Raw genomic sequence first — 20420 nt, forward strand, 5'->3', positions numbered from 1 at the left:
AACCAAAAGATGTTAAACCGGATTTTCTGCAATGGATATGATGTCGTTATTGGTGCACCCCGTATCACATTCAATAAAACCTTCTGGTGAGGCTGGAATGTGAGGCGATGTCACTTGGGTTTTGAATCATCTGGTTTCGGATTTGAAACATCACCCCTCCCCTCACAAGAAGTAAGCATCTTTGATTCGCCGTCTCATCAGACCCAATCTGTAAGGGTTGATGTGCTTTTGAAAGAAATGAGCACTTAAGTTCCCAAACTACTCCTAGATGCTCGTTTTAAATCCAAGAGCCCTCTGCGCTCTTCCTTTGAGCATGGTGAGCTCTTGCGGATCTGCAAGCGCCTTCCCTCTTTGCATTTACTTAAGATCAAGCCTGCTTTTTGAAGAGGAGATTGCTAATTGGCACCTCACAAGGAATTCGAATAAGATGAGTGCGCATGTTGGGCTGGCCGAACGGCTTCTCCCATCTGCGACGCTTGCTTTTTTAGCTTTGAGCAAGCAGCGCGACTTTGCCTGATTAGTGCTGTTTTGCTTACTTAGCACGCATGCACTTCATGTACAAAGTCGTTTTGTTTAATGAGTTTAATTTACCAGAGGTGGGTGGCTCGAGTCACATGACTTGACTCGAGTCAGAATTAGGGCTGGATAATTAGCGTAATTACCAATGAATAACCAATTTACTGCCATTGACGGATAAATACGTCAAAGATCCTTTTTTTTTTTTTTTACTCTGCTGATAGGGAATGAGTTAATATGCTTTTTTTTGTGCAATGAAAAGATCCAATATTGACCCCCGATTGATAAAAAATGTTGGAAGTTTTTCATATTTTACACATTATAAAAAGGGGGGTGCACTTTTATTCCAACATATTTAATGTCTGTTATAAATTCATTTACTCATTGTTCCAATCTAGATGCTTCATTTCATTATGTCCCAACGCTTTTGCCTCCTCCCCTTGCAGCTCGCCCACTGACTCGCATGACCTTGACCACGCCCACCATCGTGGCCCGTTCACAGCGTCGCAAGATGACGGTGGCCACGTGCGTGTCGGCCAACGGCAAGCCGCCCAGCATCATCCGGTGGGACACCAGGCTGAAGGGCGAGGCCACCTTCCAGGAGACCCGCAATCAGAACGGGACGGTGACGGTGCGCAGCAACTACGTGATCGTGCCCGGCCGGGAGACGCACAGGCAGAAGCTGACGTGCATCGTCACGTACCGCAACGAGAGGTTCACCGACAGCGTGGTGCTCAATGTGCAGTGTAAGTAAGCATCCACTTGCTTTTCGAGGCCTCGGAGAAACGTGCGCTGTTGACATTTCATTTGGATTTTTGGGGAGTAATCTTTTGGGGGATTTTGGAGGAGTACCATTACAATATTAAAACATTTTTAAATTAATTAATTAAATTTTTTTTAATTTATTAATTATTTTTATGATGATTTTTTTTTTATTTTGTATTTTAGGGGGATTTTACAGGAGTAAAAAAAATACAGTTTTAGTTGAGATTTTAGTGTGGATAAAAAAATGTTTGTTTGTTTTTTTTTGTTGGGGGGGTCTCAGTATCAGATTTTTTTTTTACATTTGGAGGACTAAATTATTTGTGTTTGCTTTCTGGGGCATAAGAAATTAGTCTGTTTGGATTTTAGGATTATAAGATGCGACCAGGTCTATGTCAAGCAAAATAATCCTGACAACACTGACAAACAAAAACCTGATATCTCCAATTTTTACTGTTCTCAGTAAACATTTCATATATCGCCAGCTTGTAGCTACACGCGATGAATGAGGAGTTGTTGACAAACTGATATGCAGCAGTGACAAGCGAAGAACGGCGTATGAACTTCGGTATGAAGCCAAGCGGCAAGGACAGAGCGCAACACGTCTGTTTTGAGTGGAAGCAAATTCCTGCCATTTTTTTAATCTGGAAGTCCCGCACAAATGCGTTTTTGTGACCCCCCCCCTCCCCTGTGTGCTCCCTGCGCAGATGAACCCGAGGTGAAGATCGAGGGCTTCGACGCCAACTGGTACCTGAACCGCCAAAACGTGCAGCTGACCTGCCGAGCGGACGCCAACCCGCCGGTCACCATCTACCAGTGGAAACTGTGAGTGTCGCCCACGCTTCACATAAAGCATCTGGGCTTTTTGAAAACCTCCTTTTAAAAATATATATTTTTTCCAGTTTTATGCAATTTTTTTTTATCTGCGTTATGGGGTTTTCAACCCCAAATTATGTTTTTCATTTGTTTGACTCAATTTTATTTATTTTTTATTCAGTGTTTTAGTTTTAGTTTTTTTTAAATGTATTTTTTTGGAATATTTTGTTTTGGTCGTATTTTTTTTACCCGTTTATTGTTTCCAGCTTTTAATCACCCAATTTTACACATATTTTCTATTTTTTTTTTTTATCTGACTTATCCCCCCCCCCCCTTCCATCTTATTTTTACCCAAACCTTTTTGTTTGTTTTTACCTTTACTTGTATTTGTATATATTACCTGTTGTCCTTTTCACCTAAATGCTCACAGCTTCACGCAGAGTGAAGCACAAGCTCTATTTATTTTCCTCCCTTTTTTTTTTTTTTTATTATTATTGTTTTTGCAAAAACTCCTGTACCAAAGCCGACCCGGCAGGCTGGCGTATGACAAATTTGCACCACCCGCGGGTAATAAAGCATAATAAAAGCGCATAATGAACACAAGTTAACGGAATGAGTGGGCGCGCTCAGCTTGGTCTCCATGTGGCGAAGCATTTTTTTAAAATGATGAGACCACGGCCTCTTTGCATAGCAAAGACGACACACGTCGTACGGAGCATAACAATCAGTCCTTGTGATAAACCGCTAAAGCATTCTTGACTGTCAAACAAGTGGGGGTGGGGGGGGGGGGTGGTTGAGTTTACTTTCAGGTGCAATTGCGCTGATCAAGAGAACTTGGATGGAAAAGGATTTCACATTTCAACACATTTGCCGTTTTTACTAATTGCACAGCATTTCTGTTGGGCGTCACCTCTTTAGCATTCACACATAATATTATATATGTATATTATTCATCTTAATTTTTTTTTTTTTTTAATTAACTGAGACATCTTTGAGTTGTGTAAACACAACAAGGATATCGCCAGTGTCCTTGCCGTTCTACTTCTCTCCGGTTGGTTGTTTGTTGTGATGGAGATAAGAAGCTGACCCAAGGCGGAGCACAATAGCTTCATTGGAGCAATGAAGCCAAAAATAAACAGAGCTTTTATTTGGGGTCTGGCTTTTAAAATTTTGGGAGGTATTCGTGGTAGCGGAGGCAGTTAATGGAGGAGTTGTCAATCAATTAAGGTTTATTTTTCACAAGAACCTGCGTGACGGTATAATGGCATGATTTATTTTAAATCGCACGTCTGTACAAAGAAATGAGTTGACAACGTGCAACATTTTTTTTTTTTTTAAATCACGCTAGCCACCAATACGACATTTGATCAAACGGCAACATGCGACATTTTTTTTGTCCCAACATACCAGATAACCTGAGTGGAGCCGGCGAGCAAATGTTTTACATGCCTGCTTCAAATGATGCATCTATTTGTATTCTCCCAGCGTACCCCAAAGCCCGTTCCGTGAACACTTTTGTCAACGCCAACGTTGAGCCCAAGTACACAGAGATAAATGTGGCAATTTATGCGGTAATTGCTCAGCGGAGGCGAGGTGAACGAATAAGTCACGGCAGTGGAGTGGACGTAGATTAATAGATCGTTCCTCCCGTTAGTGTCTAATGAGGCGCCTTTATGCATGCATTTATTTATATATATACACACACACACATATATATATATATAGATATATATATATATAGCGAGAGCTTTAAGCAAGTGAAACTCGGATTAAGAACTAAAAGGACGATGAAGGGTGGGGGAGATAAAGGCGGCAGAGAGGAGAGATGTGATCGAGCAAGACGAGGGCAAAGCGCTGACAGATCGGAGGGGACGGCCATTGCGGTGCTGAAAGCCAGTCGCCAAATTTGTTGTGAAGGCTCCCCTGGGCTCCGCGTTGGAGGTCAGCGCAAGGCTGTGACGGAAGCGTCCGGAACAGGCTGGTCCAAGGGGTTGCGTCACTCTCTACCGCACACACACACACACACACACACACACACCCCCACCCACACACACACACACGCACCTCTTGTAGAGGCTACTCGATGCATGACCAGATCAAATGCAGGCGGGCGGAACACCTAAGGCGACTTCTCATTGACACGTTATCATTCCATCAGCTGGCCGTACAGGGGGGTGATTAAGCCCCGCCCCTCTAGACACAAATGTCGCCTCCCCAAACCCCCCCCACTTACATACCTGTTTAACATCCCCCCTCAGGCTGCAACTTACCTGTTGGGACCTGGTCGCCTGATAATTTAGTCTGATGGATTACGCTTGAGATGCAACTGTGTCTAATGTTACGTCTACACGGAATGCTTACCCCCCCCCCCCCATTTTCAGCCCCGCGAATGCTCTTTTATTCCCCCCCCCCCCTCCAGGGCAGCTTTTGTTGTCCTAATGCTGGCCGTGCGTGACCTGATGAAATGCAGACAATAAGCCACTCGTCTGAGGGAGTAAGCCCCGAAACGCAACCCCCCTCCTCACGTCCAGATTTGATATTTTTCTATTTACATTTCATTTTCATTTCATTATGTAGGTTTTATTTTAATTTTCATTTAAAAAATGTTTGGTCATTTTAATTTCAAGTTTCCGGTTTTCATTTCATGTCAATATTTTTCTTATTTGCTGTGATTTCATGTCAATATTTTTCTTATTTGCTGTGATTGTTTTTATTTTTCCTTTATTAATGTATTTTAATGTATCGTTTTCACGTGTATTTCTATTCTATTTAATTAATTAAATGATAAACATTGTTTATTGTTCCCATTAATATTATTCATGGTTGTAGCAGCAGCAATAATAGTTGTAATACAGTAATGGGTGGCTTAAAATAACATTAAATAAATTGATAAGAAAAACAAATACAAATATGAGTAAATAATTTTTTTAAAAATGATTGTTTAAATTAAAATGAATAAAAACATGTATTTTTATTATTATTATGAATTAGTTTTTTGTACTTCTGTATTTAAATTGCTATTAATAATCTTTTTTATAGCAATACCCACTAAGCTGCAGTCTCCCCGTTGGGTTCCCCCGTTATTTAGAGTGATGGATGACGTTTGCAATCCATATGCTGGCTAATCACATTATTTTCCCTCATTTTCCAGCTTGAACGGCTCGCTGCCCAGCAATGTGGAGATCAAGAACAACAGCCTTTTCTTCAAGGGTCCCGTCACCTACGACCTGGCCGGCACGTACGTGTGCGACGCCACCAACGGAATCGGCACGCGCACTGGCATTGTGGACGTCAACATCACCGGTAGGCGAACGTCCCTAAGCTCCACCTCATTCTCTTCGCTTTCTCTGGCATGGCTTCATAATTGACTAAAACGCAAACGCTACTAACAAAACTACGAGCCGTGTCCAAAGCAAAGTTCTTTTGCTAATTGGTCGCAAAGCACTGAAACAGAACTTTGCCAAGATGCTAGTTGGTCGTGTTGTATTGACTCAGTGACTAGCTAGGTTAGCACTTCATAAGGCGATCAGGTTGCTAAAATGCTAGCTTGTAGCTCTTAATCTGTCTTAAGTGATGTTGCTAAAATGCTAGCTGGTGGTCTTTAAGACACTGAGTGATTTGTGGTTGCCAAGAATGATAAATCGCTACTTTTGAGATTACTCAGGGAAGTAGCAGTCGTTGCTTAAATGCAAGCTGGTAGTTTTGAGTTGCTAAGTGCTAGCTTAGCATTGGCTAAGTGACTGAAATTGTCAAAATGCTCATTTGTAGCACTATATGAAATGACTCCACAATAGGTTTTCACTGAAAACAGGAGATAGACTATTTATCGGACAGTAGCGCACTACCTGATGAGAGCAAGCGCGAGCGAGATCTTTGTGTAGCTAATGATACGTAGCTGCTAACAGCTAGCAAAACACAGCGTCGTGATTACTAAAGCTGGAAGCGTAGGAACGAAGATGAGCGGCATAATACCTGGAATAACTTCAGGGAAATGGGTGTCGGATTTATTGACATGATGGATGATTCAGCCCTCTTGTGGTGGGCGGTGGAACATCTGACTTAAATGTATAGATTTTTTTTTTTTCGCGTTCCTTCTCGGCGGGGGTGGCGGTGTACCAATTCTTCAGGCTTGTTGTTGACTCACATCCCGTCTTTGAGAACAGCTGCCACACAGTGTCTTTCTTTTTCCTTTTTTTTGCTTTCCTGATAGGGGTGTTGGCGGTGTATTGTGTGATCATTCAGGTGTGAGAGGCGGCCGTTAGTCACCAGACAGGAAAGCGAGGAAGCAATCGCCTCGTACCGAGGGCCCCTAAACGTGACACAATGCCTCACAAAGACAAAGAGAGAAAGGCACTGAAGTCATTTGCTATATTTATTGTAAATGAGCAGGCTTTGTTCTATTGCCGGCCTCTGCGTCTTTGTGTTGAGTGACTCCGGAGAGGCGATACTTCATTTAAGCACATTCAGCTGCTGGATGTTTGCATACGCTATTTGAATACAGGCTAGTTTTCCTGCAGCTCACAAAAAGTGTACTAGTAGAAGCCTGGTGTCATCGCGAAGGTTTGATCAACTAAATATTTGGCGTAAGAATTATTTGTTTGCTTACTTAGATTTCTTTGTTCATATGAGTTGATCTATTGCGCAACCAGAATCCAGTTTTGGACAAACTCCCAAAAGTTCACTATCAAACGTGAGCAGTCCAGATCGCATTCTAACCCAACGCAGCGGCTGGGAGCTCCGACATGGCGGCCGGTCAAATTGCAGGGTAACACGGGGTTGGTTGCTGTTTGATACGAGGTGGAATGCTCGGCGTGTTGGAACTTGCCTACACGCCTCGCGCTCGCAGGTGCTATGTGACAGAGAGATGAAATTGTTTCCTGGTCCAATTCGGGTCTGGACTTGTTTTCAATTTGTTCAATGCCAGTTCCCTGTTGATTCTCTGGAGCAGCAAATGCAAGACGTACGGAGGAAGTCATAAATCATGGGTTCTTAAACTCTTTGGGTTCGGGAGAATATTTTCCAAGGACCCTCATCATTCGAACACCAATTAAACATAACTACCAGATGCACCCCTAAATTCCAGAGGGATTATTATTTATTTTTTTTGGAATGATTATTCTATTGACATCACCCATTTACAATTTTAATTTTAACATTGCTCAAGATACATACAGTGAGCAACTAAACTTTTTTACGTCAGCTTTAAATGAAAGTGAACAAAAGCATTCCAACAATATATATACATTTGAAAAAACACAAATTCGAAAATAAAACATTAACAAGGTTTATTCATTTACATTTTTTCAAGTTTGGCGGGCCGGATTAAAATGTTTAACGGGCCGCATGTGGCCCCCGGGCCGTAGTTTGCCCACACCAGAGCAATTTTAAAAAACATTTTTTTTAATTTATTTTTTTTTTTTTTGGTGGTCTTGTCATCTGGCAAGCTAATTTTTAGTATTGCTTTCCGGTCAATTCTTGTTTCTTGCCTCCCAGACAAGTTTGTTTACCTGCTCTTGCATTTGATTTCCAAATGCTTCTTTAAAGGGCAGAAATGTAATCATTTCATATTTAGTCAATAACGTGTTCACGGCTTGGCCTTTTCCCGCCGGCTCCAAACTGTATCCGAGGCGCTGACAAAAAAAAATAGGAGAGGTCCGGCATCTATTGAGATTGGGACGTTATCCGAATGCGGCACCGCTGCGTGCGACGTGCATTATGCATGAGCGTGGACTGACACAGCAATATACGCCTGCCAGGAAAAACATCCCCGGTTCCAGTTTTCGCCGAGATAAAACGTCAGAGACAAGCTGTTGTGTATCCCAAGAAATCTGTTTTCTCTGCGCCGGGAAGCAACACTGATGGAGCACTTAGGAGAGGCAAATTTTAATCAAGCTTCTTGCTCTTCGCGCCGCCATTTGTCAGCGCTCAGCAGATAGCGGTGGCCAAGGAGCGCCTTGTTTCAATTATTATTATTTTCTGGGGGGGGCGTCGACATGGAGCGCTTCTTCCAAGGACACGCATCGCTCGTTGCAATCTAATGAAGCACCCTCGTCTTTTAATCACTTCTCCCCCAACGATAAACTGAAGAAAAACAGGGTCGATTCTCCTTTCGCTCCCAACTCCACAGAGGGGACGCTGACAAGTGGTCCGCTCCGATTAATCCGTTTGTTTGCGTTGGGCATCGGGTGTTAAAAATATACGCTACCTGGGGCTTAGCCTGTCGAGGGAGCAAATTAGTGAAATTGTAATTTGCTCTGGAATGTTTTGTTTGCTTGAGAAAATTTGTTGGAAAAAACAAACATTCATCATATCACATTTGTGTGCATGAGTTTTAGTTTATTCTGCAAAGGAGTCGGGTGAAATTCTCAACGAACAGATTCAAATGTTTGTACTTCCTGTAAAGGTACATAAACGGATGGTTAAAACAAACAGTACCTTTTAACACGGCAACAACTTTACTAATTAAAACAGAACAGACCCAAGAAGAAAAAAAAAATATTTTGTGTATTTTCTGAACTATAGAGCGCCCCCTACTGGTGAAAGAAAAATCCACAGAAAAGCCGCACCGTCGTATTAGCCGCACGGTTCAAAATCGAGGAAAAAAGTCTCGACTTATAGTCCGGATAATACGGATCACTCCAATAATTGTCTGTGGATTTTACTCACCTTTAATCAACCAAATCTGAAGTCCAAAGTTTTGCCACACAACGACTAAATCCGGTATGCTCGTGGATCTCAGCAACAAAATAGTGAGGCTAAAATTCATTCATGCCCAGCCGGCTGTAGAAATTGCAAACGTTTGATCAACTAATTCTCAACAATCAAGGGGATGAAGAGCTGTTGATGTGCTAACTAATCTCGGCAGCAAATTGGAAAGGTCAACATGAATTTCTACTCAGCCAATGTTGGCCGGTCAATTCGACCGTGCGTCATCGTCGCAACACTGTGGAATGCTTGTCCTTGCAGCTATCTATTATTTCTTGCGCTTATCCTGGTCCGAGTTTCAGACAGGCTGAAGTCTGTCAAACCTGTCAATCCCGAGGCGGACACATGCTATATTCCAAGTCCAAGGAAATCGCAACTTTCAAGAAAAATACAATATAATGACACTCAGACTTCCTGTTAGCGAGGCAGAGTTGAATATTTACCGTATTTTTGTCTTCTTTCGTCAACGTCGATATAGGGATGACATGTTTTTAAACTTAAAGATAAATTGTCACGTTTATGCAACATGCGTTTTCATAAACTTTGGACAATGATGACACTTTAATCTTACATGAGTTTACCAACATGTGTTTTTGTAAACATCAAAGACGTGCTCTTTAATTAACTCATTCAATCCAAAAGACGTATATATACGTTTTCAAAATTCTAGTCCCCGCCTCCCAAAGACGTATTTATACGTCTTAGCCTTTTGCGTCATATCTCCGCGGTTTTATAGCATTAGAACACAATATTCTGTTGCAAAATGAGTCGACATCCAGAAAAACACTGGAATTGAAGGGTTTCCTCGAGTGAAAATTTCTGGGATTAAATGAGTTAACCTAAAATATTTTTTTTTCGAAACCCAAAGACAAGAAAGTCTTTAAAAAGGAAGTCAACCCAAAAATTGTTGTGTGCAGGTTCACTAGTTTAAATACGATGATCAATGTTGCGTTTGTGTAATATGAGTTAAGCACCAAAATCCTCCCGTTCTTAGCTATCTCGGGGGCGGCCATTTTGTCACTTCTCTCAACTGAAAATGACATCACGGTTGCTCAGGGCTCCGCTAACGACCAATCATGGCTCAGGTTAAGAAAACAGATGAGTCGTGATTGATCTTTACCTGACCCCGGAGCAACTGTGATGTCATTTTCAGTTGACAGAAGTGAGAAATTGGCCGACCCCCGAGATGGCTAAAAACGGGTGCGTTTTGCTGCTGAACTCATATTCCACAAACGCAATATTAATCAGAATGCCGTCTTTAGACTAGTGACATCGCATAGAACATTTTGTTGCAAAGAATTTTCGGGGGTGACGCCCCCTTTAAAGACTCGACCATGCGTTTCCAGTTAGGTCAAAGAAAGTTTATCTCACATCTTTGTCATATATGGTGTCTTCCGTGTCCTTTATATTTTTTTTCCAGTACCACCAAAGACCAGTGTCTTCATTTAAACCAAACGTTTATATAAACGTGAAAGACAATTGCGTCTTTAACAAACCTAATGCACATTTTTTTTGTGAAGATCAAAGGCAATTAACAGTCATTAAACCTAATAGTTGTTTTTTTTTTTTTTTTAACCACCGAAAAGACATTTCCAAGTCCTCAACTCAATGTTTGCTTTGGGAAACATCAAAAGACAATTTCGAGTCTCAATAAGCATTACGTACATTTTCGTACACGGCAAAGAAAACGTGGGGACTTCAAACTAACCTAATGAACATGTTTTTGTGAACGTAAAAAAAAAAAATAAAAAAAAGGCCGTTAAATGAACTTGATCCCGTATTGTTGAAAGACCCCATTGCAAACCACTCAACTGCCGCGCCGCCTGTGGTCATTTAAGAGAAGGAAATCAGCCCCTTCATTACGCTAATCACCTTTCCGAAACAAGCGCGCTCTGTTTTTGTGCGGCGGACAAATTGGTGCTGCCGTCTTCCTTTTCTTCCCGGCACAATAAGTGCTGATGAATGGCCTCTGTGTTCGCAAAGGCCTCACAATTATGCCATAATCGCCCACTCTGTTGCCGTTGTTGTCTTTTGTTTTCACTGTACCGACAAATGTGGGAACATTTTTTTCCACTCGCCGTGAGTCCACCTGCGGAAGCGATCATTTAAAAAAATCTTTTTAAAAAAAGCCACACCCACATAGACGTTTTATCGTGCAGGTGGGAAACTTTAGTCGCCATAAAAATGATAAAGATCGAATGCGGCGGTGATTACGTAATATGATTATTAGGATTGCCACATTACTGGATTCGATATGGTGCAGTGTAAATGATGGCCACAAGATGGCAGCGGAGGGTTGCATGAAACTCCTCAACTCGCTTCAAGTTAGTTATTGGCAGCACACTGCCACTAGATGGCGCCAAAGCAATAATTTTACATTAGATACTTTTGGATACTTAAATATTATATTCCGAAAACGAACAAAACTTCTGAAGTTGCAGTTTCTTCTAAATTAATATTTCCAAGCTATTACATTTTAAATATGCCCTCATGAACTAAAACATAAGCTGTTTTTGTTCACTTCCTGGCCCGGATATAAACTGGACCGTACGTACCATAACATGTTCAAGGTGTACCGTTACACTCCGAGAAATTAAATATTTTTTGTGGTTTTTAACCGTTCCATTGAGCCAACCGTAACTGTGATGTAGTCCGCAATGAAAACCAGTTTTGTATCCCCGTTTTATCAGGATCAACGGTGGATCAAAAGATATCAGATAAGTTGAGGTTCAGCCAGTGGGCGAATCTTCCGGAGACGTTTTTTTTCCCCCCTCCGAAGCTTATTTTTTAATCTGAGTGAAGATGCACAAAGCGTTTTATTCTAGCAGATCCGTCCAGAACACGAGGAAAGTGGATTCATACGTGGATAACAACCGGCAGCGAGGAAAAAGCGGAAATGAGATGGGCTCAGGCACATGATGAAAGTGGATTTTGGAAAGGATTGAAGACCAAAAGAAAGTTTACTTTACAAACTAAGTGTATGTCGCGATTTTTTTTTTTTTTTTGGGGGGAAATGTGAATAATCCGACACTTTTGTATAAAGATTCTCATGTTGGCACGAGAGCAACGGAAGACAAAAATACAAGATGTACATGTATTTAGATGAAAAGTAGACCCTGGAGTAACTTTTGGGAAACATCCACATGAAACTATTAGTGTTCCATTTTCTAAGAAAGTTTCTTACTGTACTACTGTAGATGTCTCAAGTTTTATTTAAAAAAAAAAAAAACTTTGTTTTGAAAATATTTTAACTAAATAGTAAAAATAGACACTGAAAAAGTTTCTCGTTTGTAGCCGTAACCTGCACAGATGCTTTTATTTAATGAAGCTAATATAATCATAATCAAAGATATTGTTGAAATTAACTTTACGCATGATTTCGCGAATATCAAATATAATCTGGGACTCGTAAATGTTCGCATCAAGTGTAAGCAACCAAAACAATTTTGAGTACGTATTATATAATATATATATTTGTGTTTTTGTTAACATTGAATGCATTTTTAGGTTTTCATTGCGAGACAAACCTACACCGTAGCACACAATGCGCTAGGAGAGCGCCACTGCCACCTACTGGAGTGGATGTGCAATTACACTTTATTGTAGTATGGCATGGAAAAAAGCATTTTCCCCAGATTCACACGCGACCCCCTCAGCATGGCACTGCGACCCCACCCCCACCCCCGCCCCCCCAGGGGGGCCCGCCCCACTATTTGAGAAGCATTGGCGTAAACAAATAAGACAACTTAGCATTTTAAGTTGCCTAACGTCCATTTTTTTTTTTTTTTTTCATAGACATCAGACAATTGTCTTCAAAGAACCTCTCGTGTGTTTTTGTAAAAATCTATATCATTCCCTGAACCGAATAAAAAATTCCTCTACGTACAATATGTAGATGTTCATGAACCTAACATACGTTTCGTGACCATCAAGGGCCGGACAATTTCGCATTGCCAGTGAACTGAACGTACGTCTTTGTAAAAAAATCAGCATCTTCTGTCAACCTGACGTACGTGTTTGTCTCGCGCCTCGGCTTTTAAAGTGCTTCGTAACTCCCCGTAACTTGCCGTGTTTACATCACATCAAAGTAAAGCTGATATCGCAAGAACTAGTTTTCCTCCTCTGAAGACGACGCCGTGTTCCCGCGCCGGGAAGCTGAGAAGCACACCAGGTGATGGTTACCGTTGTTGTTTTGTTTTTTTCTTTTTATCAGACGACAAACAGCCGCCGCCTTCTGTTCTGCTTCTCTACGGAATTCAAGTAACGAAGAGCTGGCGTGTATCAAAACGTAAACGCGACTGTTCGTCTGCGCTTCCTTCGCCTTGTGAAATTAGTTTGTCACGTCGGTGTCTTATTTTCAATTGTCGCTCTCGACAATTCTTCAAGAAAGAAAGTTGGAATGTTATGATAAGTTATGATTTGGGGAGAAAAAGTTGTAATAAAGTCAATTATTACCACAAAAAAATGGGATCTTTCGAAGGTCTTATGAGATTAAAGTATATTTTGACAAGACATCAAAATTTAACGAGAGGACGTATTTTTTGCATTTTTTTTTCCTCGCAATATCACACCTTTTTAATTTTTTTAAAAGCAATGATTTTATTTTTTTAAATAAAAAAAAAATGTCATACTTGCATGACATATTTGTGTGATTTTTTTAACAAAAAAAAATATAATCCACTCAAGTCGCCAACAACAAAGCGAAGACTCTCCATAATTTACGCTAACGACCCGGGCTAAATTTGGCTCGTCACACTAAGATTTCTTGCTGTCGTTCTTCCGCAACATTTACTGCTTTCCGAATGAAATGGGCTCGGACTTCAGTTCAGCATTTCATTTATGGTCCATCCAAATTGCCTCATGTGAATCCGACCCAAGGTGCAAAAACAGGTTGGCGACCACATTTGTGTATGAAGACACGCTAGCGTGGTTTGTAGGCCGCACGCCGCCGGGCAGGTTGACTCGTCTCGACCTTGTCGCTCTGCCAAACGCTCCTCAAGCGACGCGGTTGGTCGGGGGGGCTGGGACGCCGCGGACCGACGGCGGAGAGAGACGCGTCCTCGCTGCGGGAGGTCTTGCCTCGGACAAGATCACCCCTCATTATCCAAATGAGGCGTTAGCTTGAGCGCGGTTCAACAGCGCGCGGACGTTGTTCGCGGTTTAGTTGAGCTGGCGCTTAAGCTAATGGGAATTAAAGCCCTTGAAAGTGGGGCTTTAATCCGAGCTGGTCATTTTGTGGCGCACGTCCTCGACAAGGCCAATTTGAGTCTTCATTTCACTTTTTCGTTAACGTCAAAGACATTGTTTTTTTTCTTATTATTATTATTATTTTTTTTTTTTTTTTCGTGACCGCCAAGATGATTTTGAGTCTTCAGTTAGTCTAACGTTCAGCTTCAAAAACATCAAAGACAATTTAGAGTGGGATAAAAAAGCGAGAATATGTTTTAGATTTCCGAACGGTCGGCAGTTCCGACTTTCGGCTGTGTAGATTGCGCGTAGCGCGGCCCCCTCGCAAGACACCTTCAGCGAGAAGGCCTTACTGTCATCAACTCATGATCTGATTGCCTATCGCAACTAAAAGCCCCCTTGAGACACAGAACAGACGCTCGCACACTGGTATTGTGAAACCTGCCTGGCAACATCCGCTAGCTGAATTCTGATTGGATAAAAAGTCTCACCTAAAAATAATAAAACTAGGATTTAATATGACATCCATGTGAAAAATATGATCCTTTTTTTTCTTGATTATGTTCGGCCAGCACAGAAGGCTGACATCCGTCTGATATTTCCAGCGGGAGTGAATATTTTCTAAATAATGTAAACGTATTGACGGAGGCTTCACAAGATGGAGAAGGGACTTGGAGGCATGCTCCTCCATCTTGTTCTTGTGAAGGAGTAAAATGTCATCAGGGGGAGCCTCCGCACGTGATCGCCGGGCCGCCATTCATCATCAACATTTGTTTCTGCGAGCTCTGCTTGTTTGGCCTATCCGGAGGAGACGATGAGTGCGGGACGGGACAGAGACGAATCTGCCCGAGCATCCTCGCGTCCTCAATCGCGATGTCACGCCTCCCCGACGGCTCCGTCATGTAGGTCAGACGGCGTCAGCTGGAGATATGGGAAAAAAATAGTCATCATCAAGTGGTGAAAGAATGGATAAATGCAGCAAGAAATGTGGGATGGTTAAAAAAAAAAAAAAAGATGAGCTCCGAATGCTTAAAAAGAGCACGAGCCTGCAGATTTGCACGGCGTAATGCGCGCTGACCTAATAACTCGTCGTTACGTCACTCGTCCACTCTGCACCGAAGCCTCTCGCAGGCAAAAAAAAAAGAAAGTGTATTAAGGAGGCCAGACGAGTTGCTGAAACATGCGACATCATGGAAGCCGTCATCCAAATGTCCGACTTCACAAATACAAAATACAGGGAGCAAGAATCGAATCAAATAATGCGCTTTTATTTTTTTTATCAGCAAATAAATGAAATAAATTAAAAAATATAACAAAATTCTAAATTAAGAATAGCACTAATCAAATTTCTGAATCATCAGTATCAAATTAATATTTCTCTCACAGCATCATAATGTCTGCTGTAAGAATGTAACAAGATGTGATTTAATTTTTTAAAAATATCAACAAATGAATAAAATAGTACATAAATGATTATTCGATTGATTATTATTGTGATGATTCGATTAATATTAATGGAACATCACAAATTAGAATAAAAAATCACACATACAGTAAGTAAAAAAATAACATTCTAATTAATGTAAAAATTAATAATAATGAAAGTAATAAATAATAAAAGTGTCAAAATGTCGGCCCTTACAAACATTATACAAAAATGTCAACAAATCGAAAAAATATAATACAAATATGAATATGACTATCCAAGTTAAAATAATTATACATGCATACACAATTATATTAAATTAACAATACTAAAAATGCTTTAAAAAAAGACAAATAAATTAATTACTTTACATAGTTAATTAATTATAATAAAATTGGTAATAAAATTTCAGCCTTTACCTAATAATAATAAAGAATATGCGAGAGAGAGTAATTGAATAACAGTACCAAAAGCTCTGCCGTTGCAAATGAATAAAAAAAATTAAGCATAATCAAAAATTGAAAAATTATTGAAAAAAAAAAATCACAACGATTATCTTGAATTTGCCACTTTATGATCGAGACCAGCGCAACCGCCAGACACCGCTCGCCACACCGATACCGTGTGATCCCAAAAAAAAAAACAAACGCACCCTGGCTTCTCCCAACAAGACGCGTCCTGCGAGTCCGCATAACATCCCTCGCCGATGACGTCAGACGTGTTTTGATGCGCGGCTTTCAGTGTTATCTCGTCCCCTACACACCCGAGGCTCTGCCAGGGGAATATTTGACATGCTTTTGGTTTTTAAAAGGAAACTTTTTTTTTTGTTAACCCATGTTTATGACTCATACTTGCCTCTTTCAAACCACTTTTGGGGTTTTAGTAATTGTGACGGCTGAAGCAGAACTGTGTGCAAGTCAGGGGACTCGACAGCCGGCCCACTCTTCCATGAGATCCAAATTGACATTTTGGGAGCCTCCTTTTCTCCGAATAATATTGATTATTCTGATCATAGAGGAAAAAAGGTACATATTTACGCGTACAATAGTACCTTGATGTACAAATTCATATAGAGTGATTGAAAAGTCACTATGCGTTTTTTTATTTATTTTTTTTTATTTGATTCCAATTATTTGGCAAAGTAATATTCCGAAAATCGGACATATAATATATATTTTTTTTTTAACAATGAAGACATGAATTACAAGCAGAATTTTTTTAATTTGGCACAAAATGCGAACTTGTCATTTTTTTAAACCTATTTTAAGCTATGTAGTAAAAATAAATAAATAACTAAAAATGCAAACGCGGAATGATAACCAATGCATTAAATCATGGTATCACTGAAAAAGGAAGAAAAGTGAACATTTTCCTGAGTAGAAATAAGGTTCTGATTTGCTTTCAGTTTCTGGACAATCCGGTAGAACGGCTTTTACAGCAAGATCTGCAAACCTACCGCCTGCTGGAGCTAATCATGCTAATAATTCTTGTTTGGGAACTTCCAAAAATACTAAATCTGCGTTTAACGCTTTCTTGCACCGTGGTGTGTTTGGCAAACTTTCCAAGGCAGGTGTCAGAGGGTGGCATCACCTGATCCTTCATGGGAACCGGGCGGCCGGCACGCTTTCATGTCCTCCATCTTTGTCCAAGATAATTAGGCTCCGATGACGAGACCGACGACACGGCCGCGAATCGAAGGGCGAGGATTACGGGAAAGCCTTTTCCCATATTTATCCCGCTTTTGACTGTGTTCCTGGGCAGGGCGACCTCTGATTCATGTGCGTAATGAGGGCCTGTGTCTCCGTAATCCCATTAGGTGCTCGGCTTAAAACCTGAGTTGATATTGGAGACGCTGTCTTTGCAAAAGAGAGAGACCCTGTCTTTGAATTTAGCGCCATTGGGATTAGGAAAGAAAATAAAACCAGCAGAAATAGGATTTTCTATTATTTTGGCTTCACGTTTGATTATTAGGAACGCGTACGGTGGCTAGGATGGAACATGGTAGCGTAATGTTAGCTTTTAAGATAACAACTTCAAAGTATATTGTTATTTTACAGGTACGAGTGTGTTGCTTACGTTAGAGTTGACAAAGTTATGATCCTATGATGACTTTATCCTGTCTGCATATCTTAACAGGTTTATATTGGAGGTTTGGAGACATAAACCAGCATAGCACAAATTGCAAATACAAATAACTGAGCTCGCTAAGATAAGGGAATCAGCATTCAGACGGTCCAGTCCAAGCCTTGATAGATGTACACATTGATTCGAAGGCGTGTCCAAAGACTTTTGTCGAGCCCCTCCAGCGTAACAGGCCCGGACACACCACGCCGCATTTTCGTACGTGCGTTCCACGAAAGTAAACACGACGCTAGTACGAATGCGACAAGCAAACACGGCGGGGGAAGAATAAGAGCTTCCTAAAGGCGACGTGCAGCCGCTTCGTCTTTCCACTTGCATGTCTGCACACGCGCCAATGAGACATTCCCATTCATTGACGAAGAGTGGAGGGGGGGGGGGCAGTCGAAATGAAACAGGGCGTGGTAACGTGACAAAGCGAGAAGGAGAAGAAAGGAGGAAATTACAAGGGCGACGTGCAGACGGCAAGGAGGAAGGTCGAATTAAACGATGACATGAGCAGCGTGTTCCAAGGCCCTTTTTTTTCCTTTTTTTTTTTTTTTTTACAATGTTTGGATTCAAACACAGCGCTTGATTTTATCGATACAATCAATTGTGTTCATTGACACAACTTGCTAGAGTACTGGGAATTATTTTCCATCAAAAGTCATACAAATGATTTGTGTTAATTTTGTATTTTTTTTAACTAAAAGCAAAAGTATTTTTTTTCTGCGAGAAAGTTATTGTAGCTTTTATTCATTTTTTTATTATTTATTTAAAGGTAAAACTGTCAAACATGAATCTGAATATTAAATGGAATGTTACGCCCTTCTTAAAAAGTCTTACAAGGCATGGATATAAAAATAAAACCTTAATTTGGATTAAAATGTCCTATATTAATTTTTCAAAAATTTTAACACCTTATTGTTTTTATGATTGTTTTTTTTTCTAGCACATCAGGTTTTTGAAAAAAAAAATGTAATTTGACATTTTGAACTATTTATAGCTCTGACATTTAAATAAAATCTACTTGTTGCTGAACCAAGCCTTTAATTAAATCTTACTAAATAAGTTACAATATATTATTATTATTATTATTATTTATTAATTTAAAAAAATTATAAAAACAGATGTGCTAGCGAAAAAACAAGGGCAGATTTAGAATGAGTGCAAAAAATTAAAGTTTACATTACTTACATTTGTGATTAAAAAAAAAAAGGTTTGGCCAGTTTAATTTACCAAATGACTCTCGATGAAGTAACCAAGTAATCGCAAGAAGAGAACCGACAATACAGCCAAGAATATTACGCAATTTTTTGTCGTGGTTTTTCTGTAGTGTCGTTCTTCCCCATCTTTAGTCCAATATTCCGGATTTGAAAAAAAAAAAAAAAAAAGAGCCCATCCCTGCGCGACTAGCGCCAGCATAGCTTTGCAAAGCCCACAAAGCTCGCCATCGTGGCCTTGTCTTAATTTGTCGTTATTGAAACACTATTAATAACGCGCTTTGGAAGTGACGTAGCGGGTGTGGAATTGTCTCTGACAGCGCGCGGGAGGGAGCCGGCGTTCCAGCAACACGTCGCTAGCGGCAACACCTGCCATCCGACTGATAAAACAGCCCTGATTCTGTTCCCAGCAACACAAGGCAGCCTCTATTCGCGGGCACGCCGAGAAAATATTCCGGCAGCGCCTTAACCTTGACTTGGAAGCGCTAAAACCTACCATTGAGATTAATAGGTGCCAAGATGCGCCGTGAGAGGCGATAATTCAATCCAGGGGCGTGATAGATTTATACGGGCAATGAATAACATGAAATACTGCAGCTTTTTTTTTTTTTTTTTTTTTTGCGCCATCCTCTGTAGAAGTGCATTCATCATAACGCGTTTGCATCCGACGCGATCAGGTGGAAGATTTATCGCCGCGCATGTTTTAGTGACAATATCGAGTCGGGAGATGGGCAGAAGTTTTGGAACGTCTGGCTGCGAGCGAATTTGGAAGAAAATTGTTTTATTTGCCAACACTTTTAAGTTTAATCGCTTTCAAATTATCACACAAAAAAGTGACAAAAGCTGCAATTTACGGCCCGATAAATGTTTCGCGGATTTCAATCGTTAAAATGTTATTGATTGATCAGTGGACAAAGTTATGGTGCGTCATAAATCACGGAGACATTAAGGAGAGAAAATGGCGGTAATTCATTCAGCACCCGCCTAGACGGGCTGATGTGGGAAATGAAACAGAAACTTGCACGGATTCAGGAAGTGAGCTGCTGATATGTGTGTCATTTGTCTTCAAAACCTTACGGAGGGTAATTCATTCAGACTCGCCTAGACGGGCTGCCTACTGAAAGATTCGTGTCTCATCGCGACTAGCAATGGAAATGCATCTATTTGTACATTTATATCATTATAATTTGGAAAATATGAACAATGTTATGTTGATGGTCTTCATCGAGGCACTATTACTTCACACCTGCCTAGATGGGCTGCTGTAGAAAATGAATCAGGAAGGGGGTTTGTTGCAACCTCGGCACTTGTGTGACACACTAGATCCAAAGAAATCTGACAACGCTTGCTACATGGACATGGAATGGAAAATCACAGAAGCCTGCCTAGACGGGTGGCTGTGGAATATGAAATGGAAACTAGGACAAAGGAAGGATGTGTGATGTGAGCAAACAATTGGGATAACATTCATACAGGCCCGCTTAGTCGGGCTGCTGTGGTTACCAAATGGTAAAGGTGTTTATTGCGACATTCTTTACAAAAGTGACACGCTGCATAAACGGTAACGTAAAGCGGATGTTCACTGGAGGTTGTTAGTCGGGTGTGGTATTCGCCCGCCCGAGGAAGCGGCTGATGTCATCGTTCTGCAGGCCGTGACTCGAGAGTGC

The 20420-nt window shown here is 40.9% G+C and overlaps 1 protein-coding gene across 7 annotated transcripts in view; it reads left to right on the forward strand.

Annotated features, from left to right (window-relative positions):
* nectin1b (nectin cell adhesion molecule 1b) overlaps positions 1-20420 on the forward strand; it is a 164342-nt gene that overhangs the window by 67544 nt on the left and 76378 nt on the right. For all 7 annotated transcript variants that reach the window (XM_088300019.1, XM_088300016.1, XM_088300018.1 and 4 more), the window contains 3 exons: positions 963-1262; positions 1986-2103; positions 5246-5397. In XM_088300019.1, coding sequence (XP_088156145.1) covers positions 963-1262; positions 1986-2103; positions 5246-5397 — 570 coding nt within the window. The remainder of the gene's footprint in view (positions 1-962; positions 1263-1985; positions 2104-5245; positions 5398-20420) is intronic.

Source organism: Idiotropiscis lumnitzeri, chromosome 7, assembly GCF_059441095.1.
Source record: "Idiotropiscis lumnitzeri isolate Australia: NSW breed Sydney's pygmy pipehorse chromosome 7, RoL_Ilum_1.0, whole genome shotgun sequence".
NCBI lineage: Eukaryota > Metazoa > Chordata > Actinopteri > Syngnathiformes > Syngnathidae > Idiotropiscis > Idiotropiscis lumnitzeri.